This window comes from Phycodurus eques, chromosome 10, assembly GCF_024500275.1.
Source record: "Phycodurus eques isolate BA_2022a chromosome 10, UOR_Pequ_1.1, whole genome shotgun sequence".
In the NCBI taxonomy this organism is placed as follows: Eukaryota; Metazoa; Chordata; class Actinopteri; order Syngnathiformes; family Syngnathidae; genus Phycodurus; species Phycodurus eques.
In genome coordinates, this window is record NC_084534.1 from 27,948,227 (window position 1) to 27,966,140 (window position 17,914).

The following is a 17,914-nucleotide window of genomic DNA, read 5'->3' on the forward strand; positions in this document are numbered from 1 at the left end:
TATTTACTCATTTTCATGCATTTTTCGTCAACACGTTGCGAATGCGAACGTTTTGTTCACGCTCCTATTTTGATAGCGGTCAAAATGAGTGGCGGAAGTGGCTCCCCCTGACTTCCTCTGGCTTGATTTGAGCCGTTCAGCTTCTTGACAGTTGACTCGCTTTTTTTTTTTTTTTTTTTTTTTGTTTTTTTGTTTTTTGCTTCTTGTTCTTCTTTCCAACCGGGCGGATTTTTGGACTAAAACTTTGACCTTTGGTTCCACAAAACTCTTTTTGTGTGTGTGTGGGGATCTTGTCGGGCTGCGTGTTGCTTGAGTTGTTTGTTTGTTGTTGAACGAGGTGGGGCGGCGGCGGCGGGGGGGGGGCTTCGTAACGCCTGAGGAGGAGCCGCGGTCGGTGGTCTGATGCAGGCAGGTGATGGATGGCCGCCCCCATCGAGGTGAGCGCTTTATTTCTGGACTTGAAAATTTGTGTTCGAAAGTGGAGTGAACTCCGGTTTCTACATTGTGGAGAGGGCGGAAAAAAGTAAATAGGCCTGAAAACCTTCCATACTGGACACACACTTGGTTCCGACGTAGCAGCCAGCTGTGAATAAAGTTGACTCTGTCACTTAAGACAAAATAATCGCACACCGATATGATCATAGCGGTATACATAGTCATGTATGTAACACTTACCTTCAGTCGGCATGTGTTACTCCCGTCACTGTGACTTGGGCTTCTGTTGAAGTCCCGCCTTCGCCTTCCTATTGTAAGTTGCTTGCTCATTGGGAGGAAATGTTATCAAAATGAAATATTACAAAAAAGATTTTGGGAAATCAAGAATATTTACTTTTAATTTCGCATGCAACAGATTCAAATGTAAAAAACAAATAGTTTCTACATTTTTCTTTCTCTCCTATTTTTGTATTTTTTTGTCTTAGTAGTTTTGTAATACTTTCAAATATTTTTGTATTTCCATCTAATTTTGTATTTGTCTTACTAGTTTATTTGTGGTCTTCATATTTTAAATATTTTTGTCATTAATCTTGTGTAATTATTACTGTGTTAAATATATTTTTATTTTTTGTCTTATTTTTGTATTTTTTTATTTTCTATTTTGTAATATTTTAATTTAAAACAATTTGTATTTTTCCGCCTTATATTTAACGTCTAATAATTCATTTGTTGTGTTCAGATTTTTAATCTGGGGAATATATTTGTGTATTATTGGGCAAATACTTTTTTACGATACAAACACTATTTTGGTATTTTTTAAAAGACTGACGTTGTCATAACTTGTCAAATATTCTTCCATATTTGTCTCATTGTTTGTTTTTTTTTTTGTCTTAATTTTCTATTTTTTGTCAATATTGTTATCTTAATACTTTGGTATTTTTGTATTGACATTCTTAACATTTTATTTGAACACCAAAATACATGTTTTTATTTTATGTTCAATCAATCAATCAGCCAACCAATTAGTTTATAAATGTAAAACATAAAAATTTGTATTTGACGAATATGTTTTAAACAATTGATCAGTTTACCCTTTATTTAATGAGCTAAATTAATACAATAAAAATGGAACAAATACATTTTAACTGAACAACTTGAGGAAGTCTCCACGCACCTAATTACCCCAACGATGACGTCACTATTGGGTACAATCGAGAAGCGCTCACTCAACGACATCAAAAAAATTACAAACAAATGAAACGTGTTGCAAAAATAGAAAAGGAAAAAAGTCAAGACTTCGCCAACCTTACCGGGGTGTGCCACCAGGGGGCGTCCCGGCTCAAGCTCAAACACATCCTGCAGCTACTTACTGTCAACCGGGTAAAGGTTTGGTGGCTCAGCCGACTCGTTAGCATAAGACAATCGATCGATTGGAATGTTCTCTGGAAACCTTTTGCCTCGGGGGCCACGTCGACGTTTCAAATTTGACAGGCGGGGGCGGTCAACGGGGCGGATGTGGCCCGCGGGCCGGGGTTTGCCCAACCCCTGGATGCGCTCGACAGAGAGATTGTTCCATCGTTTGTCTTTTCAGGTGGAGGCCGCAAAAGAAGACGACGTCGTCCTTCTCTTTCCTCTCGGCTGGCGGCTGCGCCTTCAGAGGGGTACGCGCACGCGCGCACGCACGCACGCACGCACGCACACACACTTTTTGGTCCTCCTCGACTGTGCGCTCTGGCGTAAGTTTACTGTGGAGAAAAAAAAAAAGTGCTTCATAACGTCATCATCGACTCTTTGGTTTCCGTCTATTGTGCACTTTTCGAGTCCAGGGTCGGCGTCCCCGTCTCGAACAATCGGCGAAAAAAGCTTTTGTCCGCATTTCATGTCTCTCAGTCGTCCCCGTTCGAGCTGTCGGCGCCGGACGATGCGCTCGACCGCGTTAAAAGAGGAGGTGGCAAAAGTTAAGTCATGATGATCGGACGCGTTATTGCGCATTTGGAATCCGGCGCGGTAGAAATGTGCAAATTGTCATCGTTTGCCGTGATGCGCCGTGCCGTCAATGAGGCGGCGGATGTCGTGTTCGGCTAATTGCTGGTATTTAATTCAACGCTTTCATTTCCTGTTCTATGGTTATCATCACTCGTGGATGTCTGTGGCGCATTAAAGAAAAAAGCCAAAGATAATAATCATCACAATAAGAATCACAATCATAACTATTTATTAATAGTAGACAACAAATACTAACATTTTAGAAAATACTACAAAAGATTAGACACATTTACAAAAATATTAGGAGCAAAATACAAAACTGTTGCAATAAAGATGAATAAATACTTGATGATAAATACAAAAATATTCGAAAAATAATATTATATTAATAAAATATATTATATTAGACAAAACATACTGAAATAATTCGACAAAGAATAGTAAAAATATGAGAAAATATTCTTTTCAAAAAATAGACACAAATATTGCAAAAATGTTAAGAGACAAAACGATACAAATATTGACTGGAACATTGATCAAATATCTACCTACCTATTTATCTATCTTAGGCAAAACATAAAGAAATATTCGACAAAAATACTTCCTGGAAAAAGCAAAAAAGCCCGCAAACCCTGTGAGGATTAAAGCGGGACAGAAAATGGACGGATGGATGGAAAAGCAGAAAAATATCGGCCAAAGAATCCATCCATCCGTTTTCCGTACTGCCTCTCCTCACGCGGGTCGCCCATCCCAGCTATACACCCTGAACCGGTCGCCAGCCAATCGCAGGGCACATAGCAACAAACAACCATTGGCGCTCACATTCGCACCTACGGACAATTTAGAGTTGTCAATTAACCTACCGCACATGTTTTTGGGGATGCGGGAGAAATAAAGAATATGATGAATTCGTACAAAATATGAGACAGAAATGACAGAAAACAACAAAGTCTTATTCTTATTATGGTTGAAAAAGTGAACTGACGTGTGGAGTTCATCCCTCAGACGCTAACTGAGCCGCAGTCTCGCCAGATTTGCCCTTTTTTGGCTTCTCGGTAAATGTCACGGCAGGGAGGTCAGCCTCGCTCAACTTAGCTTTTGCCGCAAAGGTATTTCCTTAATGGCCTTGTTGTTGTCCCCCTCGCGCCGGGCTCTCCGTGTCTCCCGGAACTCCTAATTTTAGCCCGTTCCCCCCCCGCCGCCATCACTTCCCGTTTGTCCGACGGGAACCGGCCGAGCGGCCGCCCACAACGCTGCGGGGTTCCTGTTCTTCGCGGCGCGCCCGACGAGAAGGCCGTGCCGCCGTCTCGTCTGTTGAATGCCCGGCAGCGAGCCGGCTGCTGTAGAAGAAGAAGAAGAAGGAGACGACGAGGACGGCAGGAGTGGAAGAAGGAGAAGAAATAGAAGAAAAGGAGGAGTATACTTTCGGTGCATCAGATGTGACCGCCGCTGGATTGAGATTTGAGTCGCAGATCGGACACGCTGATGATGGGCTGCTGTCTCTTCGTTTACTACCGGGTGAGTCCAATTGAGACCTTTCGAACGGGCACAACAATCTGAACCGTCGCTCGAGTGTAAAAAGTCAGCACTGGGAGCATTTCAAAGGAGCATAACAATTTTGTCAGTCACTCAAGTGGGAAAAAAAAAAATCAACGCTACAAATTTTAAATGAGCATAGCAATCGGAACCGTCACTCAAGTGTAAGACGTCAACGCTGTAAAACATTTCAAATGAGCATCACAATTTAAACTGTCACACAAGTATAAAAAGTTCAAGACAAAAACATTTCAAATGAGCATAACAATCTAAAGTGTCACACAAGTGTAAAACGGTCACGACAAAAAAAAAAATTCAAATGAGCATAACAATCTAGTGTCACACAAGTGTGAAAAGTCAAAACACAGAACATTTCAAATGAGCATAACAATCTAAAGTGTCACACAAGTGTAAAACGGTCACGACAAAAAAAAAATTCAAATGAGCATAACAATCGGAACCGTCACTCTAGTGTGAGAAGTCAACGTTGTAAAAAAATTCAAATGAGCATGACAATCTAAGGTGTCACACAAGTGTAAAAAGGGTCAACACTGAAAAAAGTAAAAGAGGGTAAACAATAATCTCCTGTCCTCATGTTCTCTCGTCTGTCCTTTCCTTGTGTCTTGTCTTTATGTCCTCTCCTCACACATTCTTTTGGTGCCCGATTTTTTCCCATTGTGTCATTTCATTGGTCTTGTTTTTAAAAAAAATTATTTCTATGTTAGTGTTATCGTTGTTGTTGTTGTTTTTCTTCAGATTTTTGTCAGTTTTCTTTTTTGTTTTGTCACGTTTTGACAGATCCTTTCCTCACATCCTCTTTGGGTCTCTCTCCTTTCTCGTCTCCTTGTAAATCAAATGTAAACTTTGTCAGCTTACATAAAGTCTTAAACAACAGTCAACGCACACACACACACACACACACACAATACTCAACTTCCCGACATTGTTTTTTTTTGTTGTTGTTGTTTTTTTTGTTTTTGTTTTTACCCACAACATCCGTCCTCTTCTCACGTCCTCTCCGTGCTTCCTTACCTCGTGTCCTCCCACACGCGTTGCGGCGGTGTTTGTTTCATTGTGTCGGTTGTCATGGCAACCTGCAGGGGGGGGAAAAAAAAAAAAAAAAAAAAAAAAAAGGTGTCACGCACTTCCCAGCAGAGCAGCGAGTTTCGGAGTGTTTCTTTTGGGGCTTGTTACTACCTCTTTTATCTAATTTGAACTCGAGTGCAATATGTAGTATGGAGCGGTGTATACAGTACTACTTGTATTTGAAAGTATACTGTATTTGTCCCTGTTCAATAAAGTCATAGAAACCGATCAAAGCGCGTGAAAAAGGAATAAAGGCCGATACCGACAGGCGCCAATCTCTCGTGTGATGATAACCACAGAGCGGGGAAAAGGTTGCGTTTGAAATGCGACCATTTCGTTGCGGCGTGTGACTTTTTGTGCGTTTGGTTGCGTTGCAGAAGAAGAGGAAGCAGGCCAGCAGAGATGCCGACTCGCTCAGCCTCTGCAGTCTGGACATCAACGTGAGTCCTGCGCTTTACCGGAGCCTTCGGTTTGTCGTCCGGCGCCGGCTCGGCGCGAACACACGATGCGCATCGCCGTCGACGGGCTAACGAGAGGCCACGTAGAAACAAACTTACTACTATTAAAATAAAGTACATTTTCAAAAATGGTTTATTTCACTATTTTTTTTCCCCTTTTACTCATAAATAAATACATTTTAATTCACCAATTTTAGGGGGGGAAAAATGACCCGCAAAATGAATAAATGAAATACTTTGGGACTATTGATGATGTCACCGCTCGCTGGGTCGGATTAAAGAACGTCACGGCTCATGTTTGCGACGCTCACTGAGCTGAAGTCTCGTGAGAGTTTGCTTTGACTTTAAACTCCTTTTTCCGTCGAATGTCAGTCACGTGACCTTGACGACGGACTCAAACAATTGGAACAAAACAACGCCACCCCGGAGAGGTCGCGCGCGAGGGCGGGCCTGCGTCGGCGCTCGTGTGGCGTCGCCAATTGTGGAGCGCGTGTGCGTGTTTTTGTATTTTTAGCGTGGCCGCCATGCCGAGTTCCTTCCCGGGCGGTTCCCAACGCAGGATGCTCGCTCGCTCAGACGGCCACACAAGGAAAAGGACCACAAGTCGGAGCATAACTCTGGCATTTATTTCACATTTCTTTTCCAAAAATAGTCAAATAAAAAATTAAAAAAAAAAAAAAAAAAAGATTCTAGGGATTTTATTTTTTCATTTATCTTAATAATAATTAATTTGCTATTCATTGTAAACAATAATCAAGTATTATATATATATATATTTTTTTAATTAAAAGATAAATATTAGTAAAAAAGTGCACATCTTTTATCAACAATTTATAAATTATAATTAAATTAATTTGAAATAATATATTTGAAAAAATGAGCTTGATTTATTGAATTATTAAAATAAACCTTTCTTTTAATTAATTTGGCCTTTTTATTCCCAAAATTATTTTATAAAAACGTATTTATTCATTTGTATTTATATTTATTCATTTATCTCATCAACTACTTTGCTAAGTAATTCAATATAAATAATAATACAATATGAGTAAAATAAACCATTTTACACAATTTGCACACACATTACACAAAAATGAACATGAATTATATTATTCTTATTCAAATGAACTTTTTTTGCATTCATTTGGCCATTTTTCCTAAAATTGTTTAATAGTATTATTGTATTTATTCATTTTTATTTCTTTTTATACTCCTATATCATATCATACCGAGATTTTACAATAAAATGATATTACAATAAACCATTTTACACACGAGATTTTGCCACTTGTACTCAATTAAACAATTCGTTAATTCATTTTAATTCAATTAATGAAAAGTTAAAAAAAATAAGCATGAATTGTTCTCATTTTATTGTCAAAATGAAGTATTTTATTTGTTTCACGAATTTTGCGTTTTTTATAAAAAATTGCTTCTTTAAAAATGTATTTAGTCATTTGTATTTAATCTGACTGATGTAGCTCATGAAATAATTTGTCTCTAAAAATAATAAAATAAACCATTTAAATGCAAATTTTACCTCTTTAATTATAATACAAAGTATAAAATAAAAACTAGCAAGAATAATTATTTTGCATCCGCCCAGTTTCGATAAGACTTATCCTTAAAATCAACTATTTACCATATTTTACATAAGTATACTAACTATAATGATAACTACGAACTTTTGAGATGTTTTCCCAGGTCAGCTATTCGAGAGCAACACGTGAGTCGCACGGCCGTGTAAGTTGAAATCGTCTACATTCATTATCGACGTTTAAAAAAAATAAAAGAATTGTTTTAATGACTTTGTGTCGGGCGGGGTCGCATGCTCCGCGAGCAATTATTGGATCGCATGCGAACGATTGTGTTCTACTTTTTCATACGGCTCTCCTGTTGGCTCTCGCTCGTGCTGATAAACTCCTTTCATTTTATGGACTCGGAGTCACTCACTTTTGTGATTCGAGTCACTTGGGTCACTTGAGTCAGTGTTGAACTCCATCATGTGCATCGGAATCGGAAACTGCTGTTTCTGGTGAGACCGCTCAGGAGTCAAGACGCCAATTCACCTGAATCTTTTCTACCTGCGACGTTCTTCGGGTCAATCCACCAACTCGCGTTGAAGCCATGAATCGTCTGATTGAATCATCTGAGTCTATTATGTGTTTTTGAGGAATTTGTTAACTCGACTCAGTGAATTACTTGGGAATCCGTTATTTCGAGTCAACTAAAGAGTTTCACCACGTCGTCTGAATCCGCTGTGTTTGTTTTGAGTTTGCTGACTCATGTCAGTATACCGATGCACTTGAATCGTTTGAGTCCCTTGTTTGTTTCTGGTGAATGCGAGTGACTGTGCTAACTCGACCAAGTGAACAGAATTATCTGACTCTGCTGCGTTTCTCGTTTGAGTCCGTGAATTCAAGCAAGTAAAGTGATTCAAGAATCTGCTACCTCGAGTCAGCGGATAGATTCAGCCAAATGATCAGAGCCTGTTTTGTTTCTAGTGGGTTCGCCAGCTGCAGTTTCTGCACCCATCCAGCCCAAGCACTTGCTAAGTCTGTGTCGTGTATTGATGAGTCTGGTAACATGATTGAAATATGTGATTCCACTGGAAGCTTGTACGCTAACTCAAGTCAGTGGTTTGATTCAACTTAACCATCCGAGTCCACTGACTCTGCGTCAGTGTGTTGATTCGACCGAACCATCTAAGCGCACTGTGTGTTTTCTGGTGAACCGCTAACTGAAGTCAAGGGACTGACCCTAACAAGTAATCAGTGTGTGCTATGTAGTGTGTCAGATAGCCCTAGCTTTAAGTCTGCGGTGTGCTTCTGGTGAGTCCACCAACTCTAAGTCAGTGAAATGATTCAACCAAATCTTCTAAATCCACGAACTGAAGTCGAGTCAGGTAACTGACTCGACCGACTTATTTGAGTGAGCAGTGATTATAACACTCACACGCTCGTTAACACACACACGACAACCAAAATGCAATCAGAAAAAGAGCACTATTTATATTATTGGATTTTGTTATATATGATTATTTCTTTGTCCTGGGGGGGGGGCATTTTCATCATATTTTTTTGAGAAATGATAACTTTTTAATTTAAAAAACACTACAGCTTTAAAAAAAAAAATCTTCAGAAGATGCAATGTTATTTTCATGATATTACAACTTTATAAAAAAATTGACTTTTTAAATCTAAAAAAATAATATGATATAATAAGACTTTATTCTTGAGATTTTTTTCAAAAAAAGCTACTCTATTTTGAATTATTGTATTCAAAAATGTTTGCAACATCAAAAAAATCTATTTTGCCAAAAAAGCTTCAAAAATAGCGACCTTTTGTAAAATAATATTTTTTTTAATTGAAAAATAAAACATTTGAGAATAAATAAACTTCATTAATATTTAAATTGTAATAATAATTAATTAAATAAGTATTATAATACATTATCACCGAGTAGTAAATAATTACAAATGACGATGTTATTTTTAAAAGTTAAATTCCTAGAAATTATTTTGATTGGATTATTTATTCAAATGCATCGTTACATACACACATTTCACAAAGGAAAACCGTCAAACTGTCATTTCTCCCCCACCTCCGTTTTTGTTAGTCCCTTTAATGGAGAATTATTTTCACTTTTGTGATCGAAAGTAGGACATTTATTTCCCCCCCCCCCCCGAATCCTGATGAAAAGCAAGGAAAAGGTGGGAAGCGAAGGAAGGAAGGAAGGAAGGGAAGTAGTGAATGAGTGACGAGGTGGTGAGTCAAGGGAGAGAAAGAAAAGCTGACGAGGCGGCAGGGAGCAAGCGGGCGAGCGAGCGTCACAGACAGAAAGCGAGAGAGAGAGAGAGAGAGAGAGAGAGAGAGAGAGAGAGAGAGAGAGAGAGAAGCTTTGACTTTGAGAGAAATGAGCACATGGGGTCCAGACGTTGTGCTGAGGACCAGCAGAGGATTTCAGTTGTGGTTCTCTTGGGTTCTTCTCATTGCAAACGTCTTGCGCAACCCGAGCAGGTTTTGGTTAGTTTTGTTGTTGTTTTTTTTGCCCCGGAGCATTATGGTTGTCGGGCAGAAGCGTCTGGGTCTGCTGGTACAGAACTTGAGGTCCGCTTCTTTTGTGGAGTTCGGCAATCACACGGGGAAACAAGTGGTGGTAAGCACATTCAGTCCAAAAAAATAAGAATTAGAAAATAAATGTTTGAAATACTTCTTTCATCTTAGCGCTGTGGCGATCGTCTCATGATGTCGCGTGTAATGAATGTATAACAATTGCGTCCTCTTGATGAAATTCATTTCAATTTAATCTTGCAAATTATGACTTTTTTTTTCCTCAGGAAAATGTTACTTTTTTTCTTGAAAACAAATATTTGCATGAGGTTATCCGTACTTTTTTTCGTTATATTATGACCCCCCCCAAAACATTGGTCTGGAAAACTGCTTACAGGATGAACTTTTTTCTCCCCCCGAAAATATGACGAGTTAAAAAACATTTTTTTCTAACATTATGACTTAAGAAACTTGAACTTTACTTTCAGAATATCACAACTTTTCTGAGTCAGATTTTTTCACTTGTCCCCCAGAAATGAATTTATCCTCATCGGACTTTTTCTCCAAACAATGAGTCTTAAGTTTCATAATATTTTCACTTTTGTTGTGAAAGAATAAAACGTAGATAGAAAAACGACTTTATTCTAGATTCCAATTCCATTGCAACACGCTGCCAATTTTTTTTGTCTTGAGTTTGTTGTCGCATTCGTGTCGGGCCAATTACACATTACCCGTGCGCTCACGGTGATAGTCTCGCCACGCTGCACTATTCGCATATCTGTTGTGGACCAATACCGGCCACTCATGTGCCCGTGTGGCATCTGCACCATTTGCGCAATCGACTGAGGAGTCTCTGCGACATTTGCACAATCGACATCGTCCCCGCTTATCGCACTACTAGTCATTTTAAACTGCATACGTTCCTCGAAGTCTCGGCCACCTTTGCACGATGGTGATTGCGCTCCGCGGACTATTGCGAGACGAGTCATACGAACTGCTCCAAGTGCTAGAGGACTCTGCATCTTTTTGCACAATTGTCCAAAAAAAAAAGAATTGTACCGGCATTACCAGATAACTCGCAACCCTTAATTGCTCAGTGACTGTTTTTTTTGTTTTTTTTTGGTCAATGTCTTTATGTCTCTGTCAATTGACCGTCTGTTGTCGTCCAAGAGCGGCTCCAACTACCGGAGACAAATTCCTTGTGTGTTTTTTTTGGACATACTTGGCAAAATAAAGATGATTCTGATTCTGATATACTATAATACTTTTTCATGTACAAAAATACAACTTTATTTTCATAAAAATACTGTTCTACTGACTCTCTTGGGGGAAAAAAAACGGAATTTTTGTAAAGCTGCAACTTTTTGGGGGGGGCGGGGGGAGACTTTTCAACCAAAAATATGGCTTCATTCTCAGGAGTTTACAACTTTTTCTCTTTTTTTCTGTTCATTTATAAAAATGAAGAAGAACAATGACTTTCTATTCATACGACTATTAAAGATGTTTCTGTCGCTAATGCGGTGCCCGGCCTGCGAACGTCATCCGAAGAGTTCCATGTTGTCGGTCAAGGTCACAGTGACCTTGTGCGTGAGCCTGCCGGTTGATTAATTATGCCGGGCGATAAAAAGGGTCGATGTTGTTTTCACAGTTGATTGCCTTAATTGTGAATACGAGTAATATTGATGACGACGGAGTCGGACGCATTCGAGGTCATCAGAATGCACGAGCTTAGCGTGAGCGTGTTAGCTTCCCTATTAGCGTGTGGAGCTAATAGACTTGGATTTCTCACACATCTCTTATTTTGTCGACAGAGCTTTCATTTTCTATCATTCTTAACTGTTGCAAGCGGGGGGGGGGGGGGGGGGGGGGAGAACTTGCCTACGCCGAAATAAAATCGGACTGCTCACAATTTGAAGAGGGTTGCTACTGGAGGGGTAACAGAAAGGTGTTTGCAGATTGATACTGACACCTACAGGCATTTGTACGTATTGCTAGGATGTTTTGTAGTCAGTATTAACTGTATTTAACTTTAATATCACCTTGGTAAAATTTCAAATGTGACTTTTCCTTGGAGAAAAACAGCTATATTTTTTATAATATATTTTCTTCCTGTAAAATTAAGACTTTAAACAATTTGGCTTTTTTTTCTTGTAAAATGGTGACTTTTTTAAAATAAATTATGAGAACAGTAAATATTTATTCTTTGCTTTCTTGAAAGAAAAGGTATTTTCTTACTGTAACAACTTTCCTTGAAGAATGAATGAAATGAATTTTGTAATAGGATGACTTTTTATTTAGAAAAATATGACTTTTCTTCCCCTTCAACGTAATCTGCTTCGTACTGTATTGAGACTGTTTTTCATTTTTCTGGAATATTAGCATTTCGTGAAAAATCGGACTTTTATGTAAATATTATACTTCCCGCTGGTGGCCGAGTAAGGTTTGCTCACCAGAAGGAGCGGCACAACGTCCATTGAATTAAAGCAGCGATTATCGTGGGTTGGAATGGATTAAAGTTCTTTCCATTCATTTCAATGGGAAAATGTGTCTTGATTTCCAAGCGTGATCACGGAAGAAATTCGCCTGATAAGTCAGGGCGCCGCCGTCATATTTTCCCTTTTTTGAATGATGCAGGAACCCAGCGCCAAGCGCAGCAAAGCGCTGGTCTCCAGGGTAACGTCTCTGGCCAGCCTGCTGCCTCCCATCAAGACGGCGCCGCTCAAAAGGTTCGGCCGGACGCTGCAGGTGAGCCTCCGAAAACCAAACGCAAAACCCATCCGGGAAGTCGTTTGTTGTTCTCGTGACGCTCGTCAACTCCCGCAGCGCTCCATCAGCTTCCGAACAGAGCGAGCTCTTCCTCCGCCGCCGCCGCCGCCGCCGCCGCCTGCCGCTTCCTCCTCGTCCTCCTCCTCCATGAAGACGCGAGCGAGCTCAGCGGTCAAGTCCGACTCTTCTTCTTCTTGCACCGCCGCTTCCGCCTCCACCGCGTCCAGGGTTTCCACGGCGACCGGCCCGGCCGCCAAGCGTCGCGACAGCAAACTCTGGAGCGAAACCTTCGACGTCCACCTGGGGGCCGCGCACGCGCTCAGCCCCAAAGACATCAAACGACAGGAGGTCATATTTCATCCATATTATTTGCCAGAACCTTTACATATTATATTTCGGTGGCTTTTTACACCCAAAAAAAACAACAACAACAAACAATTGGCTCTCCCAGTCGCACCATAATGACCAACATCAAAATACAGGATCGAGGTTGTATACCTGAAGTTGTAATATTACAAGAAGTCCAAATTTCACGTGGAAAAACTTCAAATTACACATAAATAAAGTGGTAGTATTACGAGGGGGAAAAAATATAGAATTATTTGACAAAGTTGTGATTTTATGGCAAAAACAACACCAACAAAACAAACACACCAGGAATAAAGTTGAAATATTATGAGGAAAAAAATGATCTGAGACTAAATCCGGAGTACTACAAGAAATATCATAATATATCTGATGACAAGGACGTAAACTTAAAGCAAAACTTCTGGAGTTTAGGAAATCAATCTACCAAAGTCATGATTCAATTAAAATGTGTTGCACACAAAAGTTCAATCAAACCTGTACCTAAATAAAAGTTTCAAAAGAAACCCTTCTTAAGATTAAGATTACGATTCAATGCAATGTATGTCTTGAGCGTAAAAGTTAAATACAACCGAACTGTAACCGGGCAGTGATACATCCGCGGACCACTAGAGGGAGCCAGGCCGCTGCGCTCGTCGTCGGCAATAGCCGCCTCATTGAAATACGTTGAATCCCAGAAAATCATTCAAACGCACCACGATGACTTTCATTGTTTTTCAAATCAATGATTCCTTTTCATTTTGTTTGTGTGTGTATATACTTTATCTCCTCCCAAAATATTACTCTTAATTCTTCTAAGGCCTCAACAATGTATAAGATAATGTCGAATTTAACTTTGATTTTATTTTTTATCAAATCTTGTTTTTTTTTTTTCTGTTAATATATTCGAAATAAGAAATTCAATCAATCAATCAACTTTGATTTATTACATTTTTAATTCAAAATAAATAAATTCTTGTCACATTACACCTTTTTTTTTCCTCTGCTCCATTTTATTTCGATGGTGTTGTGTTTTTTTTGTTGTTGTTGTAAAAATAAACTGTTTTCATTGCAGGCCATTTTCGAACTAGCTCAGGGTGAGCAAGATCTGGTGGAGGATCTCAAATTGGCGAAGAAGGTAAACCAAAAAAAAAAACCAAAAAACACTTTTGGATACTTTTTACATCCACAACCAGTCCCAAACTTCATTTCCTGTGTGTGTGTGTGTGTGTGTGTGTGTGTGTGTGTGTGCTGAAGGCCTACCACGACCCCATGCTGAAGCTGTCCATCATGACCGAGCAAGAACTCAACCAGATCTTCGGTACCCTGGACTCCCTGATCCCCCTGCATGAAGGTAAAGCACAGGACGTCCTCGTGCAGTTCTCGTGCGGACGCCGGCGTGCTGAGCCGGCGTTTTCGTCCGTCCTCAGACCTGCTAAGTCGCCTTCGCTCGGCCCGGAAACCGGACGGATCCACGGACCGCGTCGGCCAGATCCTGACCGACTGGGTGAGGACGAAATGTCGCCGTTACTTTGTTTTAATGAACCGAGCGGCGACAGTGTTGGGAAATGAAGGTTAGCTTCTAAACAGATGACAACAAAAGTCAACTTTCACTTATTCCGATGAAGCGCAGAGATCCTCAACAGTACCGAACGTGAAGCTGACCATCGTTATTTTGTTTGTGGACCAAAAACGACGTGTGTGTCCGCAGCTGCCGTGTCTGTCGTCCTACACGGCGTACTGCAGCAACCAGGTTTGGGCCAAGGCCTTGCTGGACCAGAAGAAGCAGGACCGGCGGGTGCAGGACTTCCTGCAGCGCTGCCAGCAGTCGCCCTTCAGCAGGAAGTTGGACCTGTGGAACTTCCTGGACATCCCGCGCAGCCGGCTGGTCAAGTACCCGCTGCTGCTCAGGGAGATCCTCAAGCACACGCCCGACCGCCACCGGGACCGCCCGCACTTGGACCAGGCGGTGAGGGAAAACTTTTGCAAATATCGAGCATATGAGCACACGCTTAATTAATGACTAACAAAGCTAGGAGACCACAATTGATTGCTTTTTTTGGTGATTTTTTTTTTTATATATAGTATGCCATACCATATAGTATTTAAAAAAAAAAAAAAAAAAACATACAGGACGGAAATTTTTTTTTTATTCTCTATTCAATTGCTTTTTTTCGGGGCGGGGGGGGGGGGGGGGATTCCTTTTTAAGGTAGTTTGTCCTTTTACATATTCATACAAAAAAAAAAAAAAATCATGAAAAAGAATATATATATTATATATATTTTCACATTGAGTCTTTGTCGAAAAAAAATGACTTTTTCCCCCAAATTATTTTGGACATACCACTTCATTGTGTAATACTATTTTTATTTAAAAAAAAAAAAAAAAAAAACCGTCATGACTTCATTTTCCATATACTTTGACAATTTTTGTCCACAAAAAGGATTTTTGTTTTTATCTTCAATAAAATGTTACTGTATTCGTCTAAGATTATGACTTTTGAACAACAACAACCAAAAAAATCACATTAAAAAAAAAACAAACAAAAAACGCTTTATTCTCACGTTACATTATTATATACAACTTTTTCTCTCAACACGATACTTTATTTTGGAAATATGACAACTATTTCATTGGAAGTGATTGCGCTTTTATCTGTGTAGTGCAACGCAGGGCTTCTTCGCCTGATTTCGTGTACGGTGGCCCTCAGGGGACAAACAAAAGCCGTGGTTTACCCTAAAGTGCACCCGGCGTTCTCCGCGCAGGTGCTGATGGTCCAGAGCGTTGTGGCCGACATCAACCGACGCACGGGCGAGTCCGAGTGTCAGTTCTACAAGGACCGGCTGCTCTACGCCGACGCGGGCCACAGGGACGCCCTCATCCGACGCTCCAAGACGCTCAGCTGCCACGGCGAGCTCAAGAACAACAGAGGACTGGTTAGCGACACTTTCACGACCAACCGTTGCAGTTCCTGGACAAATTGCGTGCGAATGATTTGAATCTATCAAGAAATGTGGTAGGATCAAGTAAACAATGTCAAATATCTCTTAATTAAGCAATTTTACCGTGAACATTTGGGAGTTTGGGGAATGTTATGAGGGCTCCCGAAATGTCCCGAATGAGCTGAACATTTTGAAAGTTTTGAATCGGTCTAGAGATGCAAAAGGAGGTGGAATAATTGTAAAAATAAAATGGTTTTCATGGAAAATGTGGAATTTGAAGGATGTGGAAAAAGTATTTCCATCTCATCTAACATTCTCTGTCCACGTGTAGAAGCTCCACGTGTTCCTGTTCCAGGACGTGCTGGTCATCACCCGGTCCGTCTCGCTCAACGAGCAGCCCGTCAGCTACCAGCTGTGCCGGCGGCCGATACCCATCCGCCAGCTGGACCTGGAGGACCTATCAGACGGCGAGATGAGAGCGGGCGGGTCCATCCGGGGAGCTTTCAGCAACAACGAGCGCAGTCAGTCGTCGCCGGACGCCAGTCGCCGAAAAAGTCTTCGGCCATTTCGTTTCGGGGGGGTTGGCGGCCGGTGCGCCCTCGCTTTTTGGAGAAGTGCTCCTCTGTGTGGAGGCAAAACTTTGCATCAGAGTTGACCCAAAAAAAACAAAAACGGATTGACACGTACATATACGACCGTTGCACAATAAGCCGAAGCTAGTGATGGCCTCAGACTTTGTGTCATTGAGTGGACGCTATGAAAGAGGTGTTAGCTTAGCGTAACCGCGATATGTTGTGTGCCTTCGCAGCTAAGAACTTCTTCCGCGTATCGCACCGGGTCTGGGACGGTCCGCCGCAGAGCCACTGCTTCCAGGCCAGCGACGCCTTCAACAAGCAGCAGTGGATCAACTGCATCCGCCAGGCCAAGGAGGCGGCGGAGGAAAATGGACCGTCTTCGGCAGAAGACGTCATGGCGGAGACAGAGACGGAACCGGAGACGGAGGACAACAAAAGGCCGTGGGAGGAAGGAGAGAACAGGACAGCGAGGAAAGCGGACACAGGAAGCGAGGCCGCCATGGACACGGAGACGGAGCAGGTCGAGTTGGAGGACGACGTAGGGGAGAAAGAGGCTGAGGAGGAAAACGACGAGGCGTTCGACATGGATGCCAGTGATGAGGAGAACATACCATGTTGATCTTTGCACTTCACAAACTACCAGGAATGTTTTGTAACCGTGGCGACCAGAGACAACAATGACAAAGAGACATGACACAAAACTGACTGCACTCCCTTTAAAAGCCAGAAAAGCGGACATCCCCCCCCCCATCTCGCTGTTTCGGAATGCGATGGGACAAAGTACACACGGGAATGTTCCACCTTCAGATGTAGCTTCAGATGCGTAAAAGAGGTGGCATGAAGCCTGTACGGAAGGGTATTCCACAATTAACGCCCAACACGGACTTCTCTTCACTGGATTCTTAAGGATCAATTGCATATTTTCTGTTTTAGCTCTGATGCGGACGTTTTGCGAGGTTTCCGTGTGAAAGGGGCCAATCATCAAAACCTCATCCGGGATTTTCGCACTGTCTATCACACTCACGGCGATAACGTATTTATTATTATTCATGAATCGTCTCACACGGTGCGGCCTGCTGTGTTGTTATGATTAGGATGATGCGTTTACTGTTAAAATTGTCACAAAGTCAAATCAAACATTGCTGCATTTCAAAATGCGACCAAATGAATGACAATCTCAGAAAGACTCTACTGTGTATTTCCGTAACTGCTGTTTTATATGTCTATATATGTACGTGGATGGAGGAATAAAGCCGTTCATATCTGTCATGTGTCGCCTGTCTGCATCGACCTCAATACAATGTCATTCATTTACAATTATTAATTTCAAACTGTTTAAAAGTCAATCAAATAGTGATGATACAACCGGTACACTTTATCTGGAGATACCTGCACACCAGGTGTAGAAACAGACTCAAACACCAGAGTGAGTCTATTTAGAATCAGAATCATCTTTATTTGCCAAGTATGTCCAAAAAAACACACAAGGAATTTGTCTCCGGTAGTTGGAGCCGCTCTTGGACGACAACAGAACACTTTGGAGACATAGAGACACTGTACTTTTTTTTTGAGTACTTACCTACTTAAAAGGTATCTCGTGACGACATAATATGGGACCTGCATTGAGAAATTCCACATGCTCTTAGGTTTGTGTAGTTTGGTGGCAGTGTGTGTATCCATGATGGTGATTGACGTGTTTTTAGAGTAGGATCCGCCCGTCCATCCATCCAT

General features: G+C 41.1%; 1 protein-coding gene across 5 annotated transcripts; it reads left to right on the forward strand.

Annotated features, from left to right (window-relative positions):
• Positions 1 to 198: 198 nt before the first annotated feature.
• On the forward strand, positions 199 to 17,450 carry arhgef3 (Rho guanine nucleotide exchange factor (GEF) 3). 5 transcript variants are annotated; one of them, XM_061688254.1, is made up of 12 exons: positions 199 to 437; positions 2,027 to 2,096; positions 5,421 to 5,483; positions 12,189 to 12,299; positions 12,378 to 12,668; positions 13,741 to 13,803; positions 13,923 to 14,019; positions 14,096 to 14,172; positions 14,377 to 14,634; positions 15,432 to 15,602; positions 15,940 to 16,129; positions 16,417 to 17,450. In XM_061688254.1, exons 1-12 carry the CDS (start codon positions 403 to 405, stop codon positions 16,800 to 16,802), a joined length of 1,812 nt encoding a protein of 603 aa, XP_061544238.1. In that variant the 5' UTR covers positions 199 to 402; the 3' UTR covers positions 16,803 to 17,450. The 5 variants fall into 5 exon arrangements, with proteins under 5 accessions (XP_061544238.1, XP_061544239.1, XP_061544240.1 ...); XM_061688255.1 differs by having other exon boundaries at positions 5,424 to 5,483; XM_061688256.1 differs by lacking the exons at positions 199 to 437; positions 2,027 to 2,096 and adding an exon at positions 3,605 to 3,939.
• The last annotated feature ends 464 nt before the right edge of the window (positions 17,451 to 17,914 follow it).